A 27551-nucleotide genomic window follows, 5' to 3' on the forward strand; every position below is an offset into this window, starting at 1 on the left:
CCGGCGAGCGGCGGTTGGCGGGCAGCCCTGTCTGTCACGGTGCGGCGCTTCCCATTGGCTAGGAGGGGCGGAAGGGGGCGGGCGGAAGGGGAGCCGGCGGATGGCGGCGGCGGGGCCGGTGAGGGGATGGAGGGCGGCGAGGCGGGCGGCGGCGGGGGGCTTCTGCAACAGATCCTCAGCCTCCGCCTGGTGCCCCGTGTGGGCAACGGTACCACCACCTACTCCAGCCCGCTCTCCACCTTCCCAGGTACCCTTCCCCGCCGCGGGGCCTGCTCGGAGCGGGGCCCTCAGGCCCGTGGGCCCCGAGCCTGCTCTCACGGCCCTTCTCTCCACAGAGATGTGGTATGGCGTCTTCCTGTGGGCCCTGGTCTCCTCCCTCTCCTTCCACGTCCCGGCCGCTTTGCTAGCGCTCTTCACGCTCAGGCATCACAAGTACGGCAGGTTCATGTCCGTGAGCCTCCTGCTGATGGGCATCGTGGGACCCATCACCGCCGGCATCCTGACAAGTACGGTAGATGCTCGAAAATAGCGGCCGGGTGGCTTTTTCAGAATCAGAGGTTGCCTTCGGGAGCGTGGTGTACCGCGGCATTCCCTGGGTGGAGAGGAGATGAATGCTTTGGTTATATCCCCCCCTCGCCCCATGTTTGAAAGAGTTCATAGAATAGAATCATACGATCATCTAGATTGGAAGGGACCTTTCAGATCATCGAGTCCAACCCTCAACCCAACACTGCCAAAATCACCACTGACCCACGTCCCTCAGCACCACGTCTGTCCAGCTTTTAAGCACCTCCAGGGATGGCGACTCCACCACTGCCCTGGGCAGCCTGTTCCAATGCTTGACAACCCTTTCCGTGAAGAAATTTTTCATGGTATCTGATATAAACCTCTCCTGGTGTAACTTGAGGGCTCTTGTCCCATCGCCTGTCCCTTGGGAGAAGAGACCGACCCCCCCTGGCTGCACCCTCCTTTCAGGGAGTTGCAGAGAGCGAGAAGGTCTCCCCTCAGCCTCCTTTTCTCCAGGCTGAACACCCCCAGCTCCCTCAGCCGCTCCTCACAGGACTTGTGCTCCAGACCCCTCACCAGCTCCATTGCGCTTCTCTGGACACGCTCCAGCACCTCAGTGTCTTTCTCGTTGGTGAGGAGCCCAAAACTGAACACACATAGGTGGAGCATCCCACCTACCAAGCCCTTTGTCAGGGATATAGCACATGCCCGTCAAGTGTAGAGCCGCGTGGGCTTTCAGGTTTCTGAGCACTGGGAGCAAAAGCACTTGCAGGTTTGGTTTCTGTGCCCGGAAGTGGATGATATTTGTGGTTTGTGGACTGTGGCGTAGAGGATCTTGTGATGAGAGTATGTCCAAAACTGCGGCAACCTCCAAGCCTTCTGGAGGCCTCAGTAGCGTTTCCTCACCAATTTACCCATTGCCACGTTGGTTACTGGCTGAGGTTTGTCACTGTAAACCCAGTCCTGCATTTCTGCCAGCCGGTGTGTAGGGGTTTGGGGCCCTCTCCCACAAACCCCCTCTGTTCTCTGTCCCAGTCTCACATCCTCAGAGACTTCCCCCTTCGTCCCTGCGGTTTAACAGCGTGTGTCTCACGTGCGCTGTCACACATTCACGTTTTGGCTTTTTCCCCTCTCTGCAGGTGCTGCCATTGCTGGAGTTTACAGAGCTGCGGGGAAAAAAATGATTCCCTTCGAAGCCCTCATTTTAGGAGTGGGCCAGACATTCTGCGTGGTGGTGGTTTCGTTTCTGCGCATTTTAGCCACTCTCTAGCTCTTCCTCAGACGCTGGAGATCACAGATTGAAGGAAGAGCAAAGGATCTGCTGCCGGCACCATCTCTGAAACAACCAACCAGTGAGCGCAATTCGAGGGGTGCCTCACCGTGTGATTCTCCACTGGTTAAAAGATACATGAAGGCCTGCTCCTGCCTCCAGCATGGCTGCAAATTAAGCTAAACATTGTGAATTTTGTTACTTTTTTTTGTAACATGAAGTGCCAAGTGAAACTTTATTTCCCTGGAGGATAGGAAAATGGATTCCAGAGGAGGAGGCCCACGTACCTTTCACCAGTGATGAATTGCAGGTGACAGCGGCTGTTCTGGGGTAGAAACACTGCCACAGAGTGATGTGATGTCTTCGGAGCTCACTTAACGCTTTGAACTCTTGCTGCTTTGTTTGCAGTGAACCTGAAGCTCTTTTAATGTGAATTTTCTAAATGAGAAAATTAATTTGTTTTCTTCCTGGCCCCAGCTTCCTAATACCAGGTCTTGGTCATAGTGAATTTGGGAGCAGCAAATGGAAAACTCTTTTTAGACAGATGAAAAGTGCAAATCTGTGTCCGAGAGCTGTGACTATGAATGCTGGGGCAGGGGAAATAACTGGCACTGTTTTTATGAATTTTATTATGGTGAAGCTCTCCTGGCGCTGTGTACCTCCTGCCCAAGAGGCAAAGCAAAGCTGAACGGGCGCTACGCCCTGCTGCCCACACTAGAAATCCCAGGGCGCATGCGTGACCGTGCGCTGTTGCTTCTCAGGCTCTGAAGGAGCCTGGTATTTTTAATCTTCTCCCTTTTCTTTTTACTTGCTGATCATGTTTACATTGGTGTGGCGGAACTGGGTGTCTTCACTGACATGTAAACATCGCTGGCCGGCTTACAGAAAATGCAGCTCGCTGCTGCTTCGCTGGCTGCGCTGGTGACAACTGCATGGCTGGCACTGGGCTGTTGTGACTGGGGCTCCCCGGGTGTGGGGGCGGGGAGCGTGCTGCGTTTTCGGCATCCCACCTGCAGCGTGCCAGTGTGGGGATGCCTGCGAGGAGCCTGGGTGATTCCCGCGTCCATCAGGGGCATGCTGTGTGAACGCAGCCCCAAACCAACCCTTGCAGCAGGCAGTATGATCTCTCCTAATGAATTGTTTTAGTTTGTTTCATTTTAAGTGATTTTTAACTAACTCTTAGATCTGCCTTTTTGCCTGGAGGCATGCCACGCAGCCGGGGCTCTCCGTTTGCTACCTGGGCGCTTTCTGGGGGCTTGGTTTTTTGGGGTCCTTGGGGAAGCGGAGGTTGAACTCAAAGGATGCGGCTTTGTAGCCGGCTCCGTGGCTTTGCTGTGATCCGTGTTTGTTTATCGCCAGCTGACAGTCGTGCGGGCTACCGAGGGAAGGCGCCGTCTGTGTCCAGCCTCCCAGGACACAATTCCCATCTGTGGTTTTGCTGAACTCTTTTGATTTCTAAACCAGCTTGCCTTTTTTACCTGCAACATTTCGTAAGGCCAGTTATCTTCCATGAATCCCATGTCCTCTGTGCTGAAACAACCCTCAACAGGGCCACGGGTTGATCATGAAGAAAGGACTTCTCTTTATGTACTAAGTTATCCAGAGTGGTCTGTTGACAGCTGATGGAGAGAGGTGTTTTTTGGGAACTATTTACTGAGGTGACTCGTAATTTTTAGCCTGTGTTAATTCAGGGAATGAGGCTGTGCATTTTAGGAAAGACTTTAATGTGAATCCTTCTTAGGTGGGTGAGGTCCGAGCGGTGTAACACATACTAAACCCTGGATCTTCGGAGTGCCCTGTGTGCTGTGCTGATGGTAGAGAGCCGGCTTTCCTCCCGCCGCATCCCCCGGGGGACGGTTGAGCCTCTCCCTCCCTCTTTGCTTCTGCCCCCAGTGAAAAAGCAGGAATAATGATCTCTCTAGATGTCTTTCCCCCTTCCCACTTCTTATTTCAAATGCCTGCACACACAGCGCATGTCCGGAGTCCCTGGTTTGATTCACGTGAATTAAACTGTGTTTTCCTGGACGAATTAAAAGTCCCTCATGGGACTTAGACTGGGCGGGTCTGGCCTTACCTTTCGGGTGACACTAGAAACTGTGTCCTGGGCACCCGCTGTGCTTCCCTTTCCCCCTGCCCTGGCGCCTGGCATCCCTCAGTAGCAAGGACTAAGCTGATTCCAACTGGGAAAGCACTTTATCAGCGCGCCATGGCACAAGGATGGTTCCTCTGCAGTAACGGGGCTGAGGCACACAGGGGACTAATCCAGGCTGTTAAGAGCTCAGAACAAATGGAAAAAAAAATCACTTGGTGCTGGGCAAACTGAAAACCTCCTGATTTTTACCCATTGTGATGACCCGAAGTCGTTTTTGGGGATGTGGGGTGCTGCTTCACTTGAAAAGTTGGCAGCTCGGCCAGTGTTTGGAAGTTGAGTGGTTGGAGCTGGTGGTGCCTCTCTGTGCCCAGGCGCTGGGGAATTTTCAGGGAATTCTTGCATAAAAGGTGAAAAATCAGCTGCTGACTTGTCGTGACAGGTATTAGCGCTGGGGAAGAGCTCTTTGTGTCGCCCCGGTACTCACAGACCTTCCTCCGCTCCCCCAGCTGCCTTCCTGACCTCCCTCTCCAGTAAAACCAGATCCAAACAGGAAGGAGGAATGGTTTTGAGTTGATGCACCAGATCGGTCGCAACCGGTGGTTTCCTCCCCTCTCATCACGTCGCTTTGGTCTTCCCTTTGTGTTCCTTATCCTGAGTGAGGCGAGGCGAGGAATTCCTTCAGTTTTCAGCGGGTTTTGGTAGACTTCGCTCAGTCAAACTTGCCAAAAGCTGCCAAGAGCTTGCAAAACTGTCAATGCCGAGGTGTCCCGGGCTGGGCAGTGCCCTGAACCCCCGTCCAGGAGTATCGGCCCAGGAAACACCTTGCAGAGAAGCCGCTTGCCCTGGGGAAACGTTGCTGCGCGAGTCGAAACTCGTGGCCCCGCTTTGTGTGCACGAACATCCTCTGTGCTGATTTAGATACCGCCCGACTTCCTGTCTCACTAACGACTGCGGCTGTCGCGAACAAATCTTTGTATGATAGAAAACTCTGTAAATTTTATTTTTTTACTGACACTTCTGATCCTGGTGGTGATTATCAGTAAATTCTGTAAAGATGGAGGTGAACGGAGTCACGTGTTTCTCCTGACGGGCGACGAGGTTGTGGTTTGGGAAACAAGCTTTGCTCCTGCCTCACACGGGGCAGGTTTCTCCCGCCCGGGGCCCTCAGCACCAGGAAATATCCTGGTTCTGGTGGTGAGTTTTGTCTCCATCAGGGGCTGGATGTGCGCCTGCAGCCAGGCACCGCAGCCCGAGGTGACATCTTGCTGCTTCTCGGCTGTTGGGGATGTCCCAGCTTGTTTCAAGGCTGGGAGTCCCCGTTCCCCAGCGGACGTGCGGGGTCCCCACAGCCCCTGGGCTCGGTGCTGGGGTTCTCACCCTGTGACCGTGGCTTTGCCGGGGCAGTGTCTCCGTCCCTGTACATGGCTCAGGCTCTCCTTGGGGAGCAGGCGTGGGGGGTCCCACTGTCCCCTTGCTGCTCTCTGGATGGCACCCTACACCTGACCTGCATGACTCCGGCTAAACCAAGAGCCAGAGCGATGCCTGTGATACGGGACCTGCATTATTTTTCTGTAGAACCATAGGATCATAGGATGGTTTGGGTTGGAAGGGACCTTAAAGCCCACCCAGTGCCACCCCCTGCCCTGGGCAGGGACACCTCCCACCACACCACGTTGCTCCAAGCCCCGTCCAGCCTGGCCTTGAACCCCTCCAGGGATGGGGCAGCCACAGCTTCTCTGGGCAACCTGGGCCAGGGGCTCACCACCCTCACAGCAAACAATTTCTGCCTCAGATCCCACCTAAATCTCCCCTCTTCCAGTTTAAACCCCTTTCCCCTCGTCCCATGGCTCCCCTCCCTGCTCCAGAGTCCCTCCCCAGCTTTCCTGGAGCCCCTTTAGGGCCTGGCAGGGGCTGGAAGGTCTCCCCGGAGCCTTCTCTTCTCCAGGCTGAACCCCCCCAGCTCTCTCAGCCTGTCCTCCCAGCAGAGGGGCTCCAGCCCTCCCAGCATCTCCGGGGCCTCCTCTGGCCCCGCTCCAACAGCTCCGTGTCCTTCTTGTGCTTGTACATATCTATCTACCTGGATACAACCTACAAAGGCTGAGATGGGCAAAACATGCCTTTGTAAGAGGGTTTCCCGAGAGCTGGTGACCACGTGCCTTCGCGTCTCCCCTGGACTACTGGGCAAATGTGCTCCGAGGTCAAACCAAACCAGCCTGAAAAATTCACATCCCGAGTCGGCGGGGGTCCAGGAGCTTTTATTGGCAGTAAAAGGTCAGCACGTTCTCTTGGTTGCCGCGGGTGAGGATGACGGGGGGTCTCAGGTCCTGCGAGAGGGTCTCCAGCCAGGCCATGTAGAGGGAGCTGGGGCAGCGACCCTTCCTGCCGATGGGCAGCGTGCTGCGGCGGCAGCGAGGGGCCGGCTCAGCGCGGCCGAACACAGACCCCTCGGCCAACCCCCCAAGCTGAGCTCCCTCCTTAGCCCCTCTCCCAATCCCATGCTAATTTGCAGGTTATTTCCCTAAAAAAAAGGGTCAATGCCACATCCTCCCCCCACCTTCATGGTGGCCGGATCCCTTGGTACCCTCCAAGGGCTTTTCCCCGCGATGCTGCACCGTTCCAGCGTGGCGCTGGGGTGTGCGGCCAGGATCTCCCCGCGCCGGGGGAACATCCAGAGGGACCATTGCCACGGGGTAAGAAACAGGCGGTGCTGGCACCTACATGGCTATGAGCGCCGCGTCCCGCGAGTAATCCAGCAAAATCTCGTTCAGCCTCACTTGTCGGAGCGACTGCGGAGCAGAGAGGGTTGACGTGCAAAATAATTGTTTCCAAAAAGACCGAATTTTGTCTCGAAAGCAGGAGACCCTCTGCGGGAGTCGTCCCCACCACCGGCGCTACCTTGGCTCTGTTTTTGTTGACCTCCTCGTCAGAGATCTTCCAGGGACAGCCCTGCCTCATCTCGTTCACCGTGGCCTCGTCCTTGAAGCCATCGTTCAGCCGGAAGGGAGCGATCAGGTCCTCGAACCTCCTGATGCTGCAAGACAAGCAGAAGGTGCCAGGGAAGGGGGCCCGGTGGGGTGGGTGGTGGGGTGTTTTGGGGGTGCTGGGGGCGGGGGGAGAAGGAGAGGGGGACGGTTACTGCTCCGGCCGGGGTTTCTGGTTGATGTCGGGGAGGATGTGGACCTCGTGGAAGTCAAGGCGGAACTTGCTCAGCAGAGAGACGATCCTGCCGGGGGGAAAAGGAAACATTTGCCAAAAATTAGCAGGGCGCGGTGGCTCTGGAGGGGACCCGTCCCGGCAGAAACAGAAACCCCCGCTGCCATCCTTGGTTTCCACTTGGGTTTCCCCCACACGGCAATCACATTGAGTTTTTGTAGGAGCGAGGCAAAGAAGCCATGTTGGAGCCCAAAAACCCATTACAGCAAAGCCCAGGGGACTCGGGGAGGGGGAAGTGGCTCCTGCCACCCCCCCATGGGGACAGCGGCGGTGGCCGCGTGGCTCAGAGGAGCCGCAGGTGTGAGCGGCCACCAGCACTTACGCCTTCCTCTCTTCGTCCATCCTGTTGATCTGCCCGCCGACGAACACCCGGATTTTGCACTTTGCCCACCGCTTCTTGCGCCCCAGGAGGTAGGGGATGAGCAGCGTGAGACCTGGCCCCAAAACACCCCGTGGGAGACGCGGCAGCGGTGACCCCACGGGCTCGCCAGTGCTTTCTCGATGCCAGCGATGCCCTGGCACCACTCGGCGAGGACTGAGCCCTCCCGGGCAGCGCGGTGGAGGGGCTGGGTTCGCCTCAGCTGGACAGACGGACGGTGAAGAGCCACAGCAGCTCAAGGTGAAGGTTACCTCCGTCGTCGAAGAGCCAGTAAATGTCGATGGTCTTCTTGCCCTGCTCGTTCTGGAAGATGGTGCTCGCCTGCTGCTCGCCGGCCAAGGCGGCGGGGTCCGCTGCTGGGGCGAGAGGGTCCCGGTGTCGGCGATGGGCACTGCTGGCCACGGATTAAAGGCCACAGATTCCTCCTGGCCCCAGCTCTGCTCCCCATCGCTGCCGAAACCCACTGCCCTGCCTGCGAACGTGGCTGCCCGAAAGTAATCCTCGAAGCCGGGGATGCTCTTGGTGGCCCCGAGCCAGCACCAACCTGTGCCCGGGGCTGCTCTGCCGCCGGTGCCATTCCCCTCGGGGTGCTCCGCTGCCTCGAATGTGGGGTTAACTGGGGAGGGAGGACAACAGCACGGGCAGCAGGGCAGCACCCTGATGTCCCCATCCCCTTCGGTTCCAGCCCAGGAGTGTGACCTTCACCTGGGGACACGTTGCTGGCTGGCACGTCCCAAAGCTCCGGCACGTCTCTGAGCATCTGCCCAAAACTGCTTACCGTGAGCGTGCATCACTCGGGAAACGTTCAGCCCTTCCTTCATTCTCATTAAGCACACGCCGTACTTGAAATCGAAGGCGTCGCTGGAAGGAAGGAGAACGCACTTAACGGTGGCCAGCTCGTGTTGGGTGGCACTGCCAGCCTGACCAGACGCCGCACACGTGGCCACAGTGTCCCCACATTCACTCGTGGGGCCACCACCGGCGTCCCCGGGGGTGGAGGATGCAGTGTGGCCGTACTGCAGGATGCCCACGTAGTCCTCCAGGCTCTGCGGGGACACCGTCCGCCAGTTCCTCTTGTAGCCCAGGGCCAGGATGTTGGGTCTCATCTTCCCAAGGCCGGCAGCCTATGGAGAGATGTCCCCATGAGACGCCATGGACACGGGCGATGCCAGCCCACAAGGGATCCATGCAAAGTAGGGTACCCGGAGGTCGGGGAGGGGGGTCAGAGCCCCCCAAACCGTGATGGAAGACCTGACGGTCAACGGCCAAAGGTGGCTCTACCTGGATGAGCATTTGGACGCCGCTTCTCAGATCCTCAGCCACCACATCTGTGTAGAAAGCCTTGATCTTCCTCTTCCTAAGCCACTTGATGTGTCCATCTGCCGTCAGCCGGGACTCCAGCATCTTCTGCTTCTGCGGTCCCTGGGGAGAGAAGGGGAAGGGACTCAGGTACAGGCAGCCCCTTCCAGCTGCTGGTCTTGCCACCAAGGACCTCCAGCTCCTCTCTTCCCAAATCAGTGGCAAGACCTGATGGGTGGTTGCAATCACAGCAAGAAAACCAGCAAATGTGGGAGCCAACAGCCAACACACACGATGCCAGCAGCCCCCTGGCTGTGGACAAGCTGGCGTTTGCTGCACCATGGCTCCAGCTGCTCTTCAGGGCTGTAGGACCACTCCTGTCCTCTGAGCAACCGCCTTGTCCTACCCCATCTTTTCTTTGGCAATTAGTTGGCAAGGGGGAGCCATTAGCCCACGTGGACATCCTGGTGCTTCATCACTGTTGCTTAACAAGCTGGAGAGGCTTTCAGACAAAACATTTCATCATCTGGCGGCATGCAGATGTGCACGTTTCCACCCACGGCCCCGTGATCCAACCAGGACACATCTGGATTTCCCTGGAGCCCCCAGGACAAGGAACCAACTGGCTTTTGCAGGCGACTCACGATGAGCACATTGCCGCAGAGCATCAGGCTGAGGTTCTTGGTGAACGTCCCCACGAAGTCCACCAGGGCCGGGCGGAAACTGGGGGGGCCGGTCAGCACCAGGCACTGGGGTCTGCGGGCGGGGAGAGGGAAGGGCCAAGGCTGGTACTTGGGAGGCACCGAGCCTCTCTGGAATGAGCCACGTCTCTTCTCCCGTGCCCAGCCAGTGGCAACTACAGGGAGCATCTTTAGGACGATACGAAAACATGTGGTTGAGCGGCCACCCTCACTCTTTGATCGTTTTATATCAGATGAGACCAACGCGTCTGTGTCTGCCTGGTACCGGGAAGGGAAGGTTTGCCCTGCTTTCCACCTCTGCCCACATGGCAAAGGCGTGGGATTTTGGACACAGCCACATTTTGCTGGGGCTACCGGTCGCTGAGGATGGTGGTGAGGACGTGGCCATGGGCATGAAGCCATCCCGGGTTTGTCGGTGGTGGTGGTTGGCTCTGCATCCCCCCTCCCTCCACGCCTGGCATCATGGCGAGCCGCCCTTGCCTGTAGTTCTTGATGTGCTCCTCCACTTCACTCAGCCCCACCGAGTAGTTGAGGGCCATGTTGTACGAGCTGGCTTGCATGGAGGAGCCCCAGTTGACATCTACGTGGGGAAGATGGATCAGTAACGGGGCCAGACACCTCCGGGGGCATCGCCCGTGCCGGGTTACCGCCACGCACCCGGCTTTTTGTAGAGGACGTATCCCAGGAGGAAGATGACAATGCCGAAGGCAATGAGGGCTGCCCACCAGGTCAGCAGGAACATGATCACCACCGAGACGGCGGCCCCGAAGAGCGCGGCCCACTTGCTGTAATACCGAAAGGAGGGTCGCCAGCCTGCACGCAAACACAGACAGCGGCCGCTGCCGGGACGGGGAGCCGGACGGGGAGCCCCCCGCCACACGGCACGGCGTGGCACGGCACGGCACAGCCCACCTGGGGAGTTGGTGATGGAGGCGTGGAAGCAGCTGAAGTTGATGAGGGCGTAGGAGCAGAGGAAGAAGTTGGAGATGATGGGGGCGATGGCGTTGAGCTCGGCTGTGGGGAGGAGGAGGAGGAGGAGAGTGAGTTGGTGGCGGGGACGAAGTCACCCGGCTGGCGGCGGGCACCGGGAGGGCGCCACGCACCTACCGATGAGGATGAAGCCAACGGCGATGACGTAGGTGAGCATGTAGCCGCGGATGGGCTCGCTGTTCCTCCCGTAGCCCTTCCCGAAAAAGCCTATGAGAGGGTAGAGCTGGTCCTTGCAGAGACACTGTGGGGAGAGACGTGTTGGGGTCTCCAGACTTTGCCGGGGACGTGGGATGGCAGCGCCGTGGTGCGTCTTGCACCCGTAAGAGCAAGGACCAAACTGGTCTCATGCCTTCACATCCTCCTCGCCCCTCGTGGGGCTGCTGGTGGCCACAAAGCCCCACGGCGCTGAGCACGTCCCCTCCCCGCAGTCGTACATCTGCTGCCAGCAGCGTGACGCCGGGAGCATCGCCCGCTCCTGCTGCTGGGCTCGGGGACGGGAGCCGGCGGACACGGACATGCCACCCCCTTACCTGGAAGACTTTGGGTGCTGAGACGAGGCAGGCCAGCGCCGAGGAGAGGGTAGCGCCAAAGATCCCTGCCGTGATGAGGGGGCCGAATCCGGACACCATGCTCATGCTCTGCCCCAAAAGCAGATGGTCAGGACCCCCAGCACCCCCCGTGCATCAGCCCCTGCCCCGGCCCTAAGGGATTTCCAGCCCATGGGCCCCATCCTGCCACCCACAGGGCTTTTCCATCAATGTTATCTGGACAGTGAAGTCCAGCCACATCCAAAAGCCCGAGGAAAATATGTTCCCCGGTGTCTCCCGGGATGCTGGGGGCGAGGCGGACACGGGGCTGTCCCGGGAAACCCACCCCTTGCAGCACAAACCCGGTCAGGAGCTGGGACCGGGGGGGAGTGACGGCCCCCAGCAGCACCTGGTAGTAGTTGCTGAGCCCGTATCGGCAGCTCTGCCGCTGGGCGCAGGCGGTGAAGTTCCAGCCGAAGCCGCAGGCCAGTCCCTCGCAGCCCGGCGAGCCCACCGCCACGCTGTCGTTCAGGCTGCCCGAGGCGTCCCGCACCACGCAGGCGCCTGGCAGGGGGACACACAGCACCCGCTCACCACCCGCACCCGTGCCGGCCCGGGATATCGGTGCCAGCATCTATGGCTCGCTCCCCCTTCCCACCACCTGCTTCCTCCCAGGCCACCCCTTTCAGCTCACCCAAGGAGGTTTTGCTCACCGATCGTAGCAGAAAGCACCAGGTAGGACACGGTGGTCCAGAAGATGGCCATCAAGGTGCCCTTGGGGATGGCCACGGCGGGATCCTGCCCAAGGGAGTCGCAGAGAGATGTAAGACAGCTTTCCAGCAGCATCTTAATTGTGGCTGCTGTTTCACAAGAGGGATCTGAATTCATTGCGACACAAAGGGGCAGAGCATCTCCTGGCTGAGCCTTCCCCAAAGTTTCCGGAAGAAATGAAATAGAGTCTAAAAGCTGGATCAAAGCCAAAGACCTGGGAACACAGGGTCGAACCCTGAGACGCACCGGCTCAGGCAGCAACGCTCAAAACCCACCTTCAGGTCACCTGAAATGTTGGCCCCAGCCAAGATGCCAGTTGCCGATGGGAAGAAAATGGAAAACAAGCCGAAGAAGGAGCCCTCGGGCCCACGCCAGTTGGGCACGAAGTTCTGGGCAAAGATTTCAGCTAGGGAAGAAGCAGAGGAGAAGCATTTGGGGCCTCCCAACCGCCTTTCTCCTGGCTGAAGCAGCTCAGCGCTGGCTGGAGGCCCACCGCTTGTGGCGGGTAACCCATGGGAGGAAGACGTGCATTTACTGACATCTCTCAGCGAGGCGCACCTGCCCAGAGCAAACTTCTCCCCCAAGGGCAGCAAAAAGCCGGGCTCTGGTGATGCCCTTGGACCTGTTGAGCGTAACCCTGACCTGTGGTGGACCCACCTCGGTAGCTGAAGAAGCCCTTCGCTTGCTTCTCGGCAGTGGCCGGGATCACCGTCCCCACCAGGTAATTTATGAAGGAAACCAAGATGACGAGGAAAAACAGTATCTGCGCCTGCCAGACCAGAAAAAGCCAGCTGAGGGGTCAGGGTTTGGGTGCCGAGAGGGTGAAGGACGTGTTAGGAGACACCCTCGCATGTTTTGGGGGAGCTATGGGCATCCTCTGCTCCTCGGATGCAGCAGGGATGGCTCTCATCAGCCCAAGGGGACAAGGTGAGCAGAAGAAGCAAGCGGTACCTTGGCTTCCCACTCCATGCCGGCCAGGGAGATGCCCAGCAGCACCGTCACAGTGACGACCCCGATGATGCGGATATCGTTGGTGGGGTCCACGATGAGGGAGTTGTGCTCCTGGGGAGGGGGAACCGTCCACGATGTGGAAATAACCCTCTCTCTTACCCAACCACCGGCATTGCCATTTCTTTTAGTAGTTGGTGGTTGATTATCGGTGGCCCAACGTTAACATAAACGTTGATAATTAATGCAGCTTGTGCGGGAAAGACGTGGGGATGAGGAGGTGGGGATGGAGGAGGTGGGGATGAGGAGGTGGGGATGGAGGAGGTGGGGATGGAGGAGGTGGGGATGAGGAGGTGGGGATGAAGGAGGTGAGGATGAGGAGGTGGGGATGGAGGAGATGGGGATGAAGGAGATGGGGATGGAGGAGATGGGGATGAAGGAGGTGGGGATGAAGGAGGTGGGGATGGAGGAGGTGGGGGGGACGGGACACAGAGAACACACAGAGCCGCTCTTTCACCTGCAGCAGGTCCCGGACAGTTTCGGCAAAGCCCACCGTGTGCATGGCCACGGCTACTGCGTTGGCGAAGGCAAAGATCAGCCCGATGGAGCCACCCAGCTCCGGCCCGAGGCTCCGGGAGATGAGGAAGTAGGTGCCCCCTGAGGTGGCAGGAGCACCCCATGGTGTTATCTGCCTCCCCCCGCAACGTTATCTGCCCCCTCTCCTTGCACCTCACAGCCCGTGCTGGGAGGGGCACAACATGCTACCTGACTTCACTTTGCCGTTGGTGGATATGGCAGAGATGGACAAGCCGGTGATGGTGGTCACCGTCACGGACATCAGGATGATGAGCCACGTCAGGGCTGTGGAGAGAGGGCACCACTTCGTTCCTGCATCCCCCCAGCCCCATAGACCCCCCCCCGGCCTCCCTAGGAGACCCCCAGGGACCCTACACATGGCCCCACGCTCGATGCTGCTGGCACTGCCACCATCCCCAAGGTGTTTTGGGGAACGGCGAGCCCGGTGCCGCCGTCCTGCCCGCCATGCAGCGCCGGCACCCACCGATTCCCGCCTGGGCGGTGATCCAGGGCAAGCGCAAGTAGAGGATGACTCCCCAGATGTTCAGCATGCAGCGGATCTGGGGAGGGGGGGACAGAGAAGGGGACCTCAGTGGGCGGGCGCCCGGGGACAGCGGGGGCCATGCCGGCTCTCCTGCTCCTCCAAGAGACCCGCCAGGGAGGGCAGGGGCATTGTCCAGAACACGGACGCTTGCGAAAAAGATTATATATATGTATATTGGGAAAAACGTGACGATGGGGAGCAAATGCATCGCCCCCCTGCTTGGAGGGGGGTGGGAGGGCAGGAGGATGCTCCCCGTGGGACCAGTCGCACTCACCATCACGCCCTTCACCCATCCGAAGCGGACGGGCTCCGGCGTGGGGGCTCTGCCCGGCTCCTCCGGTGCCTCCTCTGGCCCGGCCTCCGGCACGCCATTGCTCCGCTGTGGCTCCGACAACGGCGGGCGGAGGTGGCCCGTGTCGGGCTGCGGGGACAAGGGGAGGGCAGGTGAGGGCGGGCAGGGCTGAAGGCAGCCGGCCGTCGCTGGGGGAGAGCTCTGGCACAGCTGGAAACAGCTGGGTTATCCCTTCTTGGGATGCGCGTATGGGCACGACCTCAAGAAGCAGGAGACGCCACTCCATGGTGGCCCAGCCAGGGGGATGCCGGAGGTGCCAGCGGCGCGGATGACCCCCGCCTTACCTTGAGGATGGAGTGGAGGTCCGCCAGCGAGGGCCTGCCCCTCCTGCCATCGCCCACCCCGTTGCTGTTGGCGTAGTGCTCGTAGGCCGGCACCACGTCCACCGTGTTGTAGCCGAAGGTCCTGGTGCAGAGGGTGCTGCTGGAGAGGTGGGTGCCGTCGCAGCCGGCCCCCTCGGCGGGCGTGTAGGGACCCCGGCCGCCCTCCTCCATGCCCAGGAGGGTGCTGATGGTAAAGCGGCCGCTGCAGCGGGACAGGGTGGGGGGCAGCTCCGGGACGGGCAGCTCAGCCATTGCCGGGGCGAGGGACGGGGCGGAGAGGGGTTCACCAGATTTATACCCGGCAAAACCGGCGCGAAGTGACCGGCACCCACCCGCCGCCGTTGCTAACGGGGAAAGGAATCGGCTCGAACCACCCCGAGCTGGTCAGGGGGAAAAAAAAATAGCTGGAAGGGGTATCAAAGCTGCCGTAATGGGCACCGCTGCCTCCCGGCGCGCGATGCGGGCGGCGATAACGGGTTTGAAATTAAGTCCCAAGGACAGAGCGGCAGGGAAATGCGGTGCTGAGTTTGCCTCCGGCCCCGACCCAGGAACATTCGGTTCCCACTGGGATTTATTATGGAAAATGGGAGTAAGACTCCCACGCACCCTCGCCCTTCCCTGGGATACTGCCCCCGACCCAGCAGATCCCGTACATCTTGGCTGCAGCATCGAGTGTGCGGACACGGGGAGGGAAATGGCCCCTTTTTCTCATGGTGAAGCCAGGGGAAAGGGGGGAGTGCGACCCCGAGGGACGGGAGGGATGTCGAGGGGCTGGGAAGGGGGACGGAGGGGCCAGGGGACACGGAGTGGCGGCAGCCGCGTCCCTCTGCGATTGCCCAGGGCTGGCAGCAGCGATGCCCACCCTCCCACAGCCCCCTTTCCCTCCTAACCCCGGGGAGGGGGAAACCCCCCAAAAGCACCCAGGGTTCCAAACTCCCCCAAATTTAGTTTAATACGCCCGATTTAATCCACCGCTTCCCATAAAAGAGGAGCGGAGGCCACGCTGCCGCTCAGCGCTCACCCTACGGCCACCAGCAGCGAGGACAGGGGGAGGGACGGGCGTCATTTATACCCCGGCAGCCCGCTGTCACATGTGCTCCGAAAAGCAGTTACAGATAAGATCGCCGAAGACGGCAGGCAATAAAATTGGAGGGCAGCACCAGAGTCCATTTGAATTTCAGCACCCCCCCCGCCGCGCTTTGCAAGTTAATGGAAAATTGGGGCTGCCCGCCCGGCTGCCTCTGGCCATCTTTCGCATTCATGCACAAATTTTAACCTGCTTTTTGAGGACTTGCTTTGTGTTGTTTGTGCGCGAGCGGCCAGACGTCGTCCCCGACGGCGTAAGGCAGGCAGCCCCCCCGCACCCCACCGCTCAGCCCCCCCAAACCCCGGCACCCGTCCCTCTGCCGGCCCAGGGGAGGGAGAGATGGGGACGAGGGGAAAAACCCTCGCCCCTCACGCCGCCCGCAGCGCTGTCCTGGTTTGAGCAGCACAGGATTGATTTCTCTTTCAGTAATTTTACTTTTCAGTAAGGTCTCTTCTAATGCCTGGGAAAACTGCACTTTCAGAAGACTCCAGTGCCTGAATTGGTGACAATATTTACTTTATCGCCAGCTCTGGGGCGCGGGTTTCAAGGTCTCGGTGTTTTCGAGGTGCGGGGACAAGGGGGAGCGAGACCCGGGCATTGCCCCAAGCTGCCAACAGGGTTATTTCATGCCATGAACGGCACATTCAGTATAAATTAGGAAGTTTGCTGAGTTCTCCCTCTCTCCCCTGATGGCTGCCATCCTGAGCACTCCTCGCCCCGGTGCCGCAGCCCTGAGCCCTCCCCTTCCTCCCGCAGCCGCAGCGCTCGCAGGGTCCCACCTTGGCTGTCCCTGCGGGGAGTGCACGGCTTCTGCTGGGGAACGGGCTGGGAATAGTCCTCGTGTGGTTTATATTGGTATCGGGATCAGTACTGGTTCTTTATTATTATTATTAATGTTAATTATTTAGTCTTATTCTATTAAATGTGTTTATATTTCAGCCCTTGGGTTTCCTTGTTTTTTCCCAATTCCCCTTCCGGAGTGGGGAGGGGTCACCGGGCGACAGAGTAATTGTCTAAACGACAATAAATTGCTGTGGGTTCCTCAAACTGTGACAAAGGTGGACACCGGCTTCCTCTCACAACAACAGAGGCAGCAGCAGACTCGTGCCCAGCAGGAATGGCTTTATTTTAGAACCTCATTATTTCACCAGAAACGCTAACTTGCCCAAATCAGCAGGAATCACGGAGTCTCTTAACCAGGGGGTATCTCTGTTAAATGCGGCGCGGTCAAAGATGCTCCAGGCGAGAGAGGAGACTCCAGAGAAGATGCTCCGGGTGAGAGACGAGACTCCGGAGGCCGGGCGAAGAGCGACGCGAGTGGTATGATGCAACCCTGGTGTAGTGAAATAGCCGGATAGTAGGATGCGCTTGTCGTCGGCCTGATTCACAACACCAGCTGCAGCAACAATACCGGGGCCGTCCGGCGCTGGGAGCGGGAGAGGAGAGCTCCAACCCCTCCGCTCGCGCAGTGAGAGCTGCCACGTTGCTTCCGCAGGGCTTTCCCTCGCTTCCAGCCGATCCCCTGGACCATTCTGGCTATTAAACGCATCCAGTGAACGTGAATCGAATTAGGCAGAGAGTGGTGCAATGCTTTCTACGCACCTTTCTTTTAAAGTTTGCCAAAGCGCTGTATTCTGACTTCAACGAAGTTGTTAATTGTCCCGTTTCCATCCCCGCGGAAGAGGGAACCTACCGCCCTGGGTGACACGGGAAGGAAGCAGGGACTCTGCAAACCCACCGTGCGCAGCAGGACTCAAGCTTCTTGGCTGTGCAGGGAAGGAAACCTGGGAAAACAGATGGTTATTCAGGCCACCACCAGCAGCCTTACCTGCCAGGGCCAAAGGCATCGTCTTCCATCTTCCAGACACTATTCCCATCCCTTCCAACTTCAGAGCCAGAGAGAAACAGGACAAAAGTGCCGATACGGGGACATGAACGGTGGCCGCATTTGAGCGCGGTCCCACCCCAGGGACACACAACTAGAATTAACAATATCCCCTTTCTTTCCTCCAGGCTGGAAAGCAAAGAGCTGGCTGCTTCGAGAGGCCGGGGTTTATTAAGGTTGGGGAGACAAGTGTTGAGAGGGTAATAAGAACAACAACAACAACAAAAAAATCATGATTTCATTCTTTCTGAACATAATTCCTTCAGCTCCTGCAAGGAACAAGGTCCAAGTGCTGTCTTAGACAAATGCAGCAGTGGCAGGAGAATGGAGGAGCCACCCCGTTTAGCATTTGTCTGGAAAACAAAAAAAATCAGGATGGAGATGCAGAATCTGCAGTCCGTGGGGAAACCCAAGCAAAGGCAGAGGAGCGGGGCCGTACCTCGCAGGCCGGAGGCAGTAACCTGACTGTAGGACCAGCTGAGCCAAGCGTACGCTGGGGTAACGGTGCAGGCACCGCTCTGAAAATACTTGGAAGAATGAATGTTGTTGGGGGGGATAAGAAAAAATAATAAAACCCCAAAACCCAAAGAACCTGAGCTGAGAGGACGGGACGCACTGAGAGCGGCTGCAGGGCAGCGTTTAGGAGGGCACCCAGGGCACGGTTCAGCAGGGCTTCTGCTCCTTGGCACCCGTTAAAGCCTCACATGAGCTGGCTTGTCTTCCTTAGCTCAGTTTAGTTTTTACCAGAAGCCCACGGTTAACCCCCGGGCAGAGCTTTAACTTGTTTTTTCCTCCCCCCTGCACTGGACAGGTAACATAGGGCAGATTCCTCTGCAACTCCCCCGTAAATCCAGACCACGTCAACTCCGAGCTGGTTTGAAGGACGTGCAGGATACGAAGCGTTCCGAACTGCCGTGCTGACACCACGGTGCTTGCGGATGTGAAACATGCACAGGGATGAGCCATGCAAACCCTGGAGAACGGACCGGGATGCGCTGCATGTTGCATCCATAGCGGGACGGAGGGTCACACACGCTCCCACGGCAAACACCTTTTCACTCCTTCCTCGAATCCTCTCTAGCAACACCAGCCTGAGCTGCGTTTGACTCAGAGTAACAAGCCCCCCCCTTAGGATGCACCTCATCTACCTGGAGGCTCTTCACTGCCGAGGGTTAGTCCCAGAGTAGGAAAAAGCAGATGGAATTACCCTAAATTTAATCTGCAGCATTCACCTGTACTTTTTTCGTGTACAAAGGGTCAGAGCCCTCCACTGACTTAGAGAAGATTTATTAACTTAATTAAGATTTATTCTTATACTCAGAATAAATTCAGCTCAGATGAACGTCCACAGATCTGCTGCAAACTGTGCTGGCAAACTACAAACACTGACTTGCTCCGATGTTGCCGCACATTATCCCAATTTTCAGTTCGACCTGTGCGAGTCTGCCCAAGCAGATCGAAGCCCTTTTTGTGTATGAGGAAAACGGAGGCAGCTCTCGCTACGCCCTGGACGGCACCACGCTGGAAAAGCGAGCATTACTCCCTGGTGTAAAGGGAGTGCTTAGTGACACCACCTTTGAGCAGGCTGCTCCAAACACAACCTAAAAATTCACTGACAGCCCGAAAAGCCCCTCCAGCAGAAGGAATACTTAGAAAACCAAGGCTAAGCCTTAGCAAGTCTGAGTGTGAAGGTACAAAGACCCAGGGGAGCAGAACCACGTTGTCCCCTCCAGCAGAATAAGTGTGGGGTGGAGAAAAAACAGTGACATCTGGAAAACCACGGGGGTGCCTTACTCAGCAAAGCACCAGTACGTGCGTCAGCATCTACCTCAATGCAGCAAAGCCCTTGCAGTCGTGCAGAGAAGAGACGGGTTCGCCAAAGCCAGGCCCAGGCGTGGGGCTGGAACCCGCCGCTCTTGGGAACGCGGGAAGACGGACGTTCTCAACCTGCACAGGAGCAAGGAGAAATCACAGGGCAATCAAGAACAAATCGTTTAATTCCAACTACGCGTGGCACCTTCTGTTATACCCACAGCCTCTCACATCTTGCCTGAAACAGGGCTGGGCTTTACCTTTCCAGGGTTAGTCCCAGGGCTTTGACTCCCTGGGGTTCGTGTCCTCTGTCTGTGTATCACAGAAGGACCATCTTGGCTTTTCAAAGTATGAAATACCCCAGTTTCTGCCTAGCTTAGAGGGGACCAGAGGCTGGAGTGACAACCACTGAGCTCAAAGGGAGCAAGCTGCATACAGTCATCAATTTTCTCTTTTACTAACACCTGTGACAGCTGAGAAGCACTGGAAAGCATCTGCTACAGCCATCCTCCAAGGGCAGACTGGAAAAGGGCAACTTGCTGTGTTTACAAGGTCCCTAGGTTCAACGTTTGACATCAGAAACACACCAGTGAGGCAGCACAACAGCTCAGCTGAGCAGGGGATGGGCCAAAGGCAGGAGAACGAGGTCCCGCACACGGCCTCAGTGAGAGCTGAGCCCCAAAGGACTTCTGTCCCTACGTGGAGGGTGGAGCAGGAATTAGAGCGGGGAAGGTGGCTTTCACCCTTCCCAAACAGACTCCGGCAGACGCTGTCCCTCTCGCTCAGGTCAGCGGTTGCCCGAGGACAGGTACAGACTCGCCAGCCGCTCCGTACGTGAGCTGGTTTGATGCTGGGAGTGACTCGAGGACAGGGGCTGAGCGCCAGCAGGAAAAACACAGCAGCAGGGATTATCCGTACGTGGGGCAACCCTCCTCCAACCAGGTCTGGCTGCGAGCGTCAGGAAAGATGCCTTGCTCTGCCTCCTGCTTTTTGGTAACCTTTTCTCTAGGGAACTGGATGAATTTTCGACCGAGACATACCAAGAAGCACTCACGCAGCAATACGCCAGAAATATAATAACTAATAAAGTTTTCCACACTCACCTTTGACATTTTGTTAGACAATTCAATTCTGCCCCCCCCCAAAATAACTCCCTGGTAACTCACCAAGGCCTCTTTACCTGCAGGGTGTTGTCCGGGTCTCAATCAGCCTTCAGCTGCAGCAATCCCGACCGTGCTGTAGGAGCGCTCCGTGCCACGCATTCCCTAGCTATATTGGCTGGGAGCCCCAGCAGCCAGTTCGCTAACGCCGAGATGCGGTTTTGGGTGGCTCGGGCAAGCCATCCCTTTGCTTCCTGTCCAAAAGGTTGACAAAACTTATGCTAAAACGTTTCTGGTGGGAAAAAAAAATGATTAGGAAATTGTCATCAAGCCAGTCAAATATCGCTCTATGCTGCTAAACTCAGACATTGCAAAATGGAGATTAATTCTCTCCCACGATAGCTATTAACATGCAAAGGTTGAAAATCAGCCCCTAGAGGTTTTGTTGCCTGTGTTGCCTGCTCTGTACCCAGAACCACATGAGTTCTCAGATCCCAGTAACACAAACGGAACGAGAACAAGACAGCAGCAGTGTGGAAAGGCGTGTGTGCAGGGACCAACAAGAGCAACCACCAAAACTCCTCCCATTTCATTTCAAAGGTAGGCAGCCTACGTTCAAGAGAAAAGCTTATACTATAACACACTCCCTGGGCTTTCACACAGAGTTAATTCTATCTCAAAACATTTAAAGCCAACTATTCTTTAATGCCCCTCGCTTCAGCGGGACTCAGGTTTCCCGCTAAACCAACAGTCATATCTACCCACGCCCAACGCAGCCACACTTGGACTTCTTACTTCTCCTGGTGAACTCGATACGGGATCATTTTGAACGCAACTGGCAAAAAACTCCTGTGTTGATCCAAAAAAATCTCTCCTACCAAAATATACCTGTTTCCCAGCCCAGCTGCTCCTGCAAAAACTTCGGCGGAGCTCCAGGATTTGCAGAGCTGTGTACATCTGAGACGCCGACCCAAGAGTTTAAACTTCGTTAGGCATAAAGGAGTCTCTGCAGCACACGGAGCTCATTTGCACCACATAAACACACACACACCCCACACAAGACAACATTATGGACTGACAACAGCGTGTCACGCGTGCAGTGCATCATAAACAGATTTTCAACATTTAACATGCATTCAAAAAAATAAACAGACCTAAAATTTGCAAGCTGTATGTTCAGCAAGCATTAAATCACAGTTTTCTTCTCCACTTCCTCTTCTGCTATATAATTGCTCATTCACCTCCTTACTGCAGATCATAGAACCATAAAACGGTTTGGGTTGGAAGGGACCTTAAAGCCCACCCAGTGCCACCCCCTGCCCTGGGCAGGGACACCTCCCACCACACCACGTTGCTCCGAGCCCCGTCCAGCCTGGCCTTGAACCCCTCCAGGGATGGGGCAGCCACAGCTTCTCTGGGCAACCTGGGCCAGGGGCTCACCACCGTTACCATAAAGGATTTCTTCCTGATATCCAATCTAAATCTCCCCTTCTTGCGTCTGAGGCCGCTCCCCCTTGTCCTACGGCTCCCCTCCCTGACCAAGAGTCCCTCCCCATAATCTATGGCTTCTTTCTCTGCACAGCCCCTTAACCAATTCAGAACAATTTCCTAAATACAAAACAATTTAAAAGAAAATGAATAGAAACATAAAACCACAAAAACCGGTGAAAATGAAAATGTCAAAAACAAATAGAAACCAAAGAAATTTATTTCCATCAACAAAAATACAGAATACAAAACGATACTGGTCCCACCCTCTGAACGCACTAAAGACAGGCACGGGATGCTGCAGCCCTAAGCAAAAGCTTCTCGGCTAATTCATAAGGACCTCCATTTGCACCAGTCTTGCGTTGGTGTCTCCCGATGTTCTGTAAGGGATCATCCCCGCAAATGTTATCAGTGCACGAGCTTGAGATCGAAGTTGCTAAAAAAACCAGAAAAATAAAGCACAGTTACTTTAGCATCAAAAAACCCCACAATGAAAGCCGAGTTAAACACTTGCCTTTTCAAACAAGCAAATGTAACCTTTATTTCTCAGAGCTGCTCTCTGGATAATATATCTCCGCCTTTGGAAGGAAATCCGATTATTTCCTTTTGCAACCATTAAAAGCATGTCGAGACACCCTTTTGCGTAAAAAAAAAAATAAATCCCATTTATTTAAAATTACCCAAGAAAAAACATTTTCAGCAACGTGGGCCGTTGCTGTACTGCAGCAATCTTGTAATTTCTGCAGGGAGTGGGCTTTCCCAGGGCAAGAGGATTCTTTCCCACAGTTATAAACACCGTCCCTGATGCCCATCTGGGAAATTCTACCCCTTTTTCGGGGTGATGTTAAACCAGTCGGTTATTCAATTGCAACAGAGGAACTTTGGAAGCTGATAACGGAAAAGCCGGGATGCTCGTGTTTGCTTCAAGACACTTAACACCAATGCCGTGGCTACTTAATGAGGTGGCCCGAAAATTACTCGTTCAGTTCCAGTCACAGCCAACACTTCTTCTAGTCTGCTTCCAAATCTGTTACAGGGTGAGGTGGTGTAATTATGTCTGACCTCCTGCTTTTCAGTGGAGGTCAAAGCAGGTGGTAGATGAAAAAGCATGTCATGGTATCTGACTCTTTGGAATTAAAATATTAAGAACCAAAACCTCTCACTGTGACTAAGAAAGGCTTAGGAGCAGTGCAAGTTACTGTTCCCTTTACCTTTTCGGTAGCAATGATACTAGAGCCGGTCTATTTTTAAAAATCAAACCAACATGACAGGTTGCAACACTTCAGGAAGAACGGTCAGAGGTTTGCAGAGGTTAAGAGCAGCCTGGAGGTCTAGATGTTCTATTGGCTGTAATTACTTAATGCATGTTAGTAAAGTAAGATCACAAATAAATAATAAAAAAAAAAAAAAAGAATTCCATTCCTTTCATGACCTAATTTTGCTGCCGAGATAATGCCCTTGGGCTGCTCCAGAGAGCTGGCCACCCTGGGTCAGGGCAGGGAGCGTATGACATTGCTGTCATGCACTCCCGGCATCTGGGTCAGGGCTGTCACTGCGGCCATAGTTTCCAGCACTGCAGTCCGGGCTTGCGGCAATCTCTGCCTGAAATCCAACAAAATGGAGCAGGCCAAGCGGGACAGGACTTTGCTCCCTCATTCCCAAAATTAATTAATGTATATACGTTAAAAAAACAAACAAACAAAAAAAAGAGACTCAAAACAAAGTTTGGATAATTTAATTATGAAATAAACAAATGGATAAAATTCCAGCTCCAACTCCAAACCCGATAATTTCTCAATACAGCTCACTTGATCTCCAAAGCGGGACAGCAGATGTCCTAGCAGAGAGCATCGCTAGGTTCAGGGGGCTCCCCAGGTACTATTCCTCTCCACCCTGCTGGCTCCACGCTGGTCCTGCCAAAGCCCCTCTACCCCCCACCCACTCCAGCAGGATCCAGTCAGACCAGTGCGTGGCACCAGAGGGCAAATTCAAGAGCCATGTGTTCCTACTCTGGGGGACTCCGTTCCCTGCTACGCACCTCAGTCTTACGAACAGCTACTACCTCTCGTTTTCAAATTCTTCTGATGAACAGAGTGATTTGAACCTGTCTGCTCCAAAGGATCTAGAGAAAACCCAGGGACTTCAAAGGACCTGTTCAAAGAAAGGTCCTTTTTTGCTTGCACTGTCTACTGGGCAACACGCCAACACTGTTAAAGCTTCTGGAAGAACCTGATTTCTCCTAAAATTTGCTTCCCCGTGGAAAAAGGAAAAGCTGCCTTTCTCCCAGGGAAGTTCAACAGAAAAATTCTTGCCAAGCACAGCCTGCAGAAGCTCATATCGGCAGTGAACCGGGAGATTTTGCTGAAGAAACACCTCTCTTCTCACATTCGAAATGTCCTCATTTCTTCCCACCACGAAAATCCCCCGAGTTGCTCCCCAGAAGCAGGGAAACTGAAGTGATCTAGATTCCCTGCTCCCGCAGTCTTGGAGGAAATTCTTCAGGGTAAGAAAAAAGGGGAACAGAGCCTAAAGCTATTCTTACCCTACCTTCCATGTGCCCATGCCTGGTATTTTTCTGCACGTGCAAATCTTTAGGCAGCTGGGAGGTACAGGGCTGTAAATTTTTTTCTCTCTAGTTAATCCTACATTAGGAGATTTATGCTTCCTTCTGACGTTACAGTCACATAACTATTCTCTTACCACCTCCCTGGCTGCAGAGACAGCAGCCACTTTTCCCCTCTGACCGTTAAGCGCAGTGTTTATTGCCCACGGCAGCCAGATTCCACAACTCAGAAACCCCGTGTCTCCAACACCACTGACACCCCGCTGCCAGGAGGATCCTACCGCAAGGCCAAAAGCTTGATTAACAAAACCGGAAGCCTGATAAAACAAAGCTTTCACAGGTTTTTTGCAAGGTAAATCATCAACTGATCTCCAGTAAGAGCACAAGAGCGCAGAGCATGTTTATGAAGCACGCTCGCATTGAGCACGTTGGTAAGAGGCACGCTGTTGGTAGGACACGATGTCGCGGCGGCTTCCTTCTACACAAACTCCTGCCAGCAAAGCTGCTGAGCCCATCACCAAACAGCCCAACAATCTTTGGTAGGCCACAGCGATGGTATTCATACTTAGATGGCACCTGACAGCATTACAGCCCTGTGGAGATGGTAAATGCTTCTATGTAAGGCACAAGACTGAAACACAAACCCAAAATAAAAATCTCACGTGGAAAGCAAGGAGCTGAGGCTGTTTGCTCAGTGCTAACCTGGGGAACACACAGAGCAGGTAATAGGTTGCCTTAGCCTGGGATTTCTTCACACGTGCAGAATTTAAGATGGCAGAAGCCCAAGCAGCGTGCCTTCTCCTCCCGTGTTGCGGATCTAGAGCACAAGCGCAGTTGCAAGGCAGGATCCCGCAGCTCACCCACAGACAGCACCCCGCAAAGGCTGCATCGTTACTTGAGCCTTTCATTTTCTGATGTAATTTAGAGACGCTACTAAGACTTTTACCAATATTGCAATTCACAGATCAAAGGCACTTTTGCAGATGACTAAAGCCTGGAGCAAAGCTGGCTGGGGCCCGAGTTTGTTTTCATTCTCAAAAGAAGTTTATATTTATTTCTTAAGCTGTAAGATGGGATGAGTGGTTTGGTCAACTTGGTTTTCAAGTGCCTGTGGCAGCTTTAACTTAATAAGACCTGCAAGACCAAAGCCGAGGACAGCTCAGCTGAGAACCCTTCTGCTCGACACAGCATGTTGACAGGCCAGTGCCCACAAATCTGTCTGTGCCCTTTAATGAAGTGGCACCTATTCTGAGGCTTGCTGAAGGCGTGGGCTCCCATAGTAGGTGGGGGAAATGCTTCAGCATCGACTCTAGCAGTGAAGTCAAACCCACCGTTGTCAGCCATTCAAAGCAGGCGGGCAGACCAAGCACCACCGCCCCTGGAAGCTGCTCACTCTGCTGCAGAGGCAGCAGAACACCACTGGCAAACCGCTACAGCCATTCGCCACGTGAATGTACTTGGGCATCGGGGTGTATTGCTCAAGGGCACTTTGAAAATGTCAGCCCACATCACTACAGAAGCGAGTCAAGGAAGGGGCTTTCCATCAGGCATCAGTTCTGCATGAACCGGGCACTAACTCAAACGAAAGGAGTAGAAATCGGGTTCTTGAAAAACAACAGCTCAGTTGTCAAGGCAGCAGCAGCAACCATCCTAGAGACACCGCACTGTCCACGTCTGTTAACTGTTTAAGAACCCACCAAGAAGCAAACTGAACACTTGTTTTCTCTTGCTAGGAGGTGGATATATAGTGTAGATCTTAATTAGCTCAGTGACATTTAGAGCAATATCCTTTCTTTACACTAAGCTGAAGTTATGAGAGCCTAGCCTCAGGACTAAGTAACTGAGCAAGCTGAGTAGTCTCAGACTCTAAGTAACTGAGCACTCAAAAGCAAAGACCATGAGAGATTCACAGTTATTTGAAGCCCAGTCCCTTGAAATCAGGGGAAAAAGTAACTAGGAAAACTTGTCAGACAGGGAGGATTACAATCTTACCGAATCTCTGTCTTCCATTACCCGCTGGGGTCTGGCAGGAGTGGCTGGGCTGGTGCCTTTCATCCTCTTATACTGGGTGAATAAAATATTCATGGTTGCAAGCAGGACCTCTGATAAATTGTGCCTGATCTACGCAACGAAGGGGACCAAAAAAAAAAAGAAAAAAAAAGAGACACATTGCAATGAAAAGTGGGTTGACAGAATCATTACCCTTGCTACACGCTATCAGAAAACCAAGCAATGGTAACTATGGTTGGTATTTACTCATAGAATAGGCACACATTTAACAGTTACCCCTGCTGTGACTGTACTGCCTGGCAAAAAAAAGTTACCCAGAGTTTTGAGACAGAGGCATACAATGGCTGCACCTTCATGTTTGATAGTTCTGATAAAACCCAAAGTGCCTGAAGACAAAAAAACTCCAAAGCACCCAAATACACACAAACGCTGTCTAAGAGAAGCGTCATCCTCCAGTTAAAACAGTTCAAGAGGAATAATTAACCTTCCTTTATGCTTCATCTGCTAATACCCAACTACATGAGTGCCTCTAATTTGGAGGGAAGGAAACACGAGACCCTACAAAAGTCAGCAGCACAGCTGAAAGTTTGCAATATTCTGAATTCTTGAATCAAACGCAGTAAGTTCAGAGAGATTCACGTCGGCAGATGCCTTCCGCAAAATGGAGACAGGATTTCTGGGTAGGGAATTCTAGTGCTCCAAAGAGCAGCGCTAAGGTGAAAATGTTGCAAGCCAAGAGTCTACTTGTACAAATGCAAAATAATTCCATCCTATTTCCCCATGAAAGAATAAGAATGATGAGATGACAAGGTTTTAAGATCCCTTTAACACAGCAAAAGGCTTTTGGAAGCTAAAACCAAGAAGTATTACCTACCTCATCGCTGAAATTCCGGAAGGCAGCAACCCTCTCCTCCACGCAGTCTTGGCTAAGAGGTACAAGCTTTAGGCGTTCAATGATCTTCAAAAACAAAATCAGGAATCAGGATAGATAATCAACGTTCTATGTACCATGTACTAATAAAGTACAGTTTTGAAGTGTTAATGGAATGCTCTGATTCCATTCACGAGAAATCATTTCATTGTTATTTATTGGTTTATCTCCCGACTTTGTTAA

At 54.8% G+C, this 27551-nt stretch overlaps 3 protein-coding genes across 14 annotated transcripts in view; 1 reads left to right on the forward strand and 2 right to left on the reverse strand.

Moving 5' to 3' along the window:
• The first annotated feature begins 86 nt into the window (after window positions 1-86).
• TMEM170A (transmembrane protein 170A) lies at window positions 87-4928 on the forward strand. The gene is made up of 3 exons (XM_063334195.1): window positions 87-247; window positions 336-506; window positions 1647-4928. Exons 1-3 carry the CDS (start codon window positions 127-129, stop codon window positions 1775-1777), a joined length of 423 nt encoding a protein of 140 aa, XP_063190265.1. The 5' UTR covers window positions 87-126; the 3' UTR covers window positions 1778-4928.
• Window positions 4929-6050: 1122 nt separating this feature from the next.
• On the reverse strand, window positions 6051-14818 carry SLC12A3 (solute carrier family 12 member 3). 3 transcript variants are annotated; one of them, XM_063334196.1, is made up of 26 exons: window positions 14454-14818; window positions 14092-14238; window positions 13758-13833; window positions 13463-13558; window positions 13215-13354; window positions 12701-12811; window positions 12407-12518; window positions 12025-12155; window positions 11692-11776; window positions 11388-11542; window positions 10982-11089; window positions 10569-10692; window positions 10374-10475; window positions 10119-10274; window positions 9942-10041; window positions 9405-9516; window positions 8743-8883; window positions 8479-8585; window positions 8240-8322; window positions 8006-8077; window positions 7713-7817; window positions 7405-7516; window positions 7006-7092; window positions 6765-6900; window positions 6588-6655; window positions 6051-6266 (listed from the first exon to the last, which is right to left on the reverse strand). In XM_063334196.1, exons 1-26 carry the CDS (start codon window positions 14742-14744, stop codon window positions 6125-6127), a joined length of 3099 nt encoding a protein of 1032 aa, XP_063190266.1. In that variant the 5' UTR covers window positions 14745-14818; the 3' UTR covers window positions 6051-6124. The 3 variants fall into 3 exon arrangements, 1 of the variants encoding a protein (XP_063190266.1); XR_010070955.1 differs by lacking the exons at window positions 6051-6266; window positions 6588-6655; window positions 6765-6900; window positions 7006-7092; window positions 7405-7516 and having other exon boundaries at window positions 7523-7814; window positions 8006-8322; window positions 11692-11902; XR_010070954.1 differs by lacking the exons at window positions 6051-6266; window positions 6588-6655; window positions 6765-6900; window positions 7006-7092; window positions 7405-7516 and having other exon boundaries at window positions 7523-7817; window positions 8006-8322; window positions 11692-11902.
• A 7248-nt stretch (window positions 14819-22066) lies between these two features.
• NUP93 (nucleoporin 93) overlaps window positions 22067-27551 on the reverse strand; it is an 81717-nt gene continuing 76232 nt past the window's right edge. For all 10 annotated transcript variants that reach the window (XM_063334200.1, XM_063334202.1, XM_063334201.1 and 7 more), the window contains 3 exons: window positions 27312-27395; window positions 26420-26548; window positions 22067-22300 (listed from right to left, as the gene is read on the reverse strand). In XM_063334200.1, coding sequence (XP_063190270.1) covers window positions 22190-22300; window positions 26420-26548; window positions 27312-27395 — 324 coding nt within the window. In that variant the 3' untranslated portion in view covers window positions 22067-22189. The remainder of the gene's footprint in view (window positions 22301-26419; window positions 26549-27311; window positions 27396-27551) is intronic.

This window comes from Chroicocephalus ridibundus, chromosome 4 (genome assembly GCF_963924245.1).
Source record: "Chroicocephalus ridibundus chromosome 4, bChrRid1.1, whole genome shotgun sequence".
Taxonomy (NCBI): domain Eukaryota; kingdom Metazoa; phylum Chordata; class Aves; order Charadriiformes; family Laridae; genus Chroicocephalus; species Chroicocephalus ridibundus.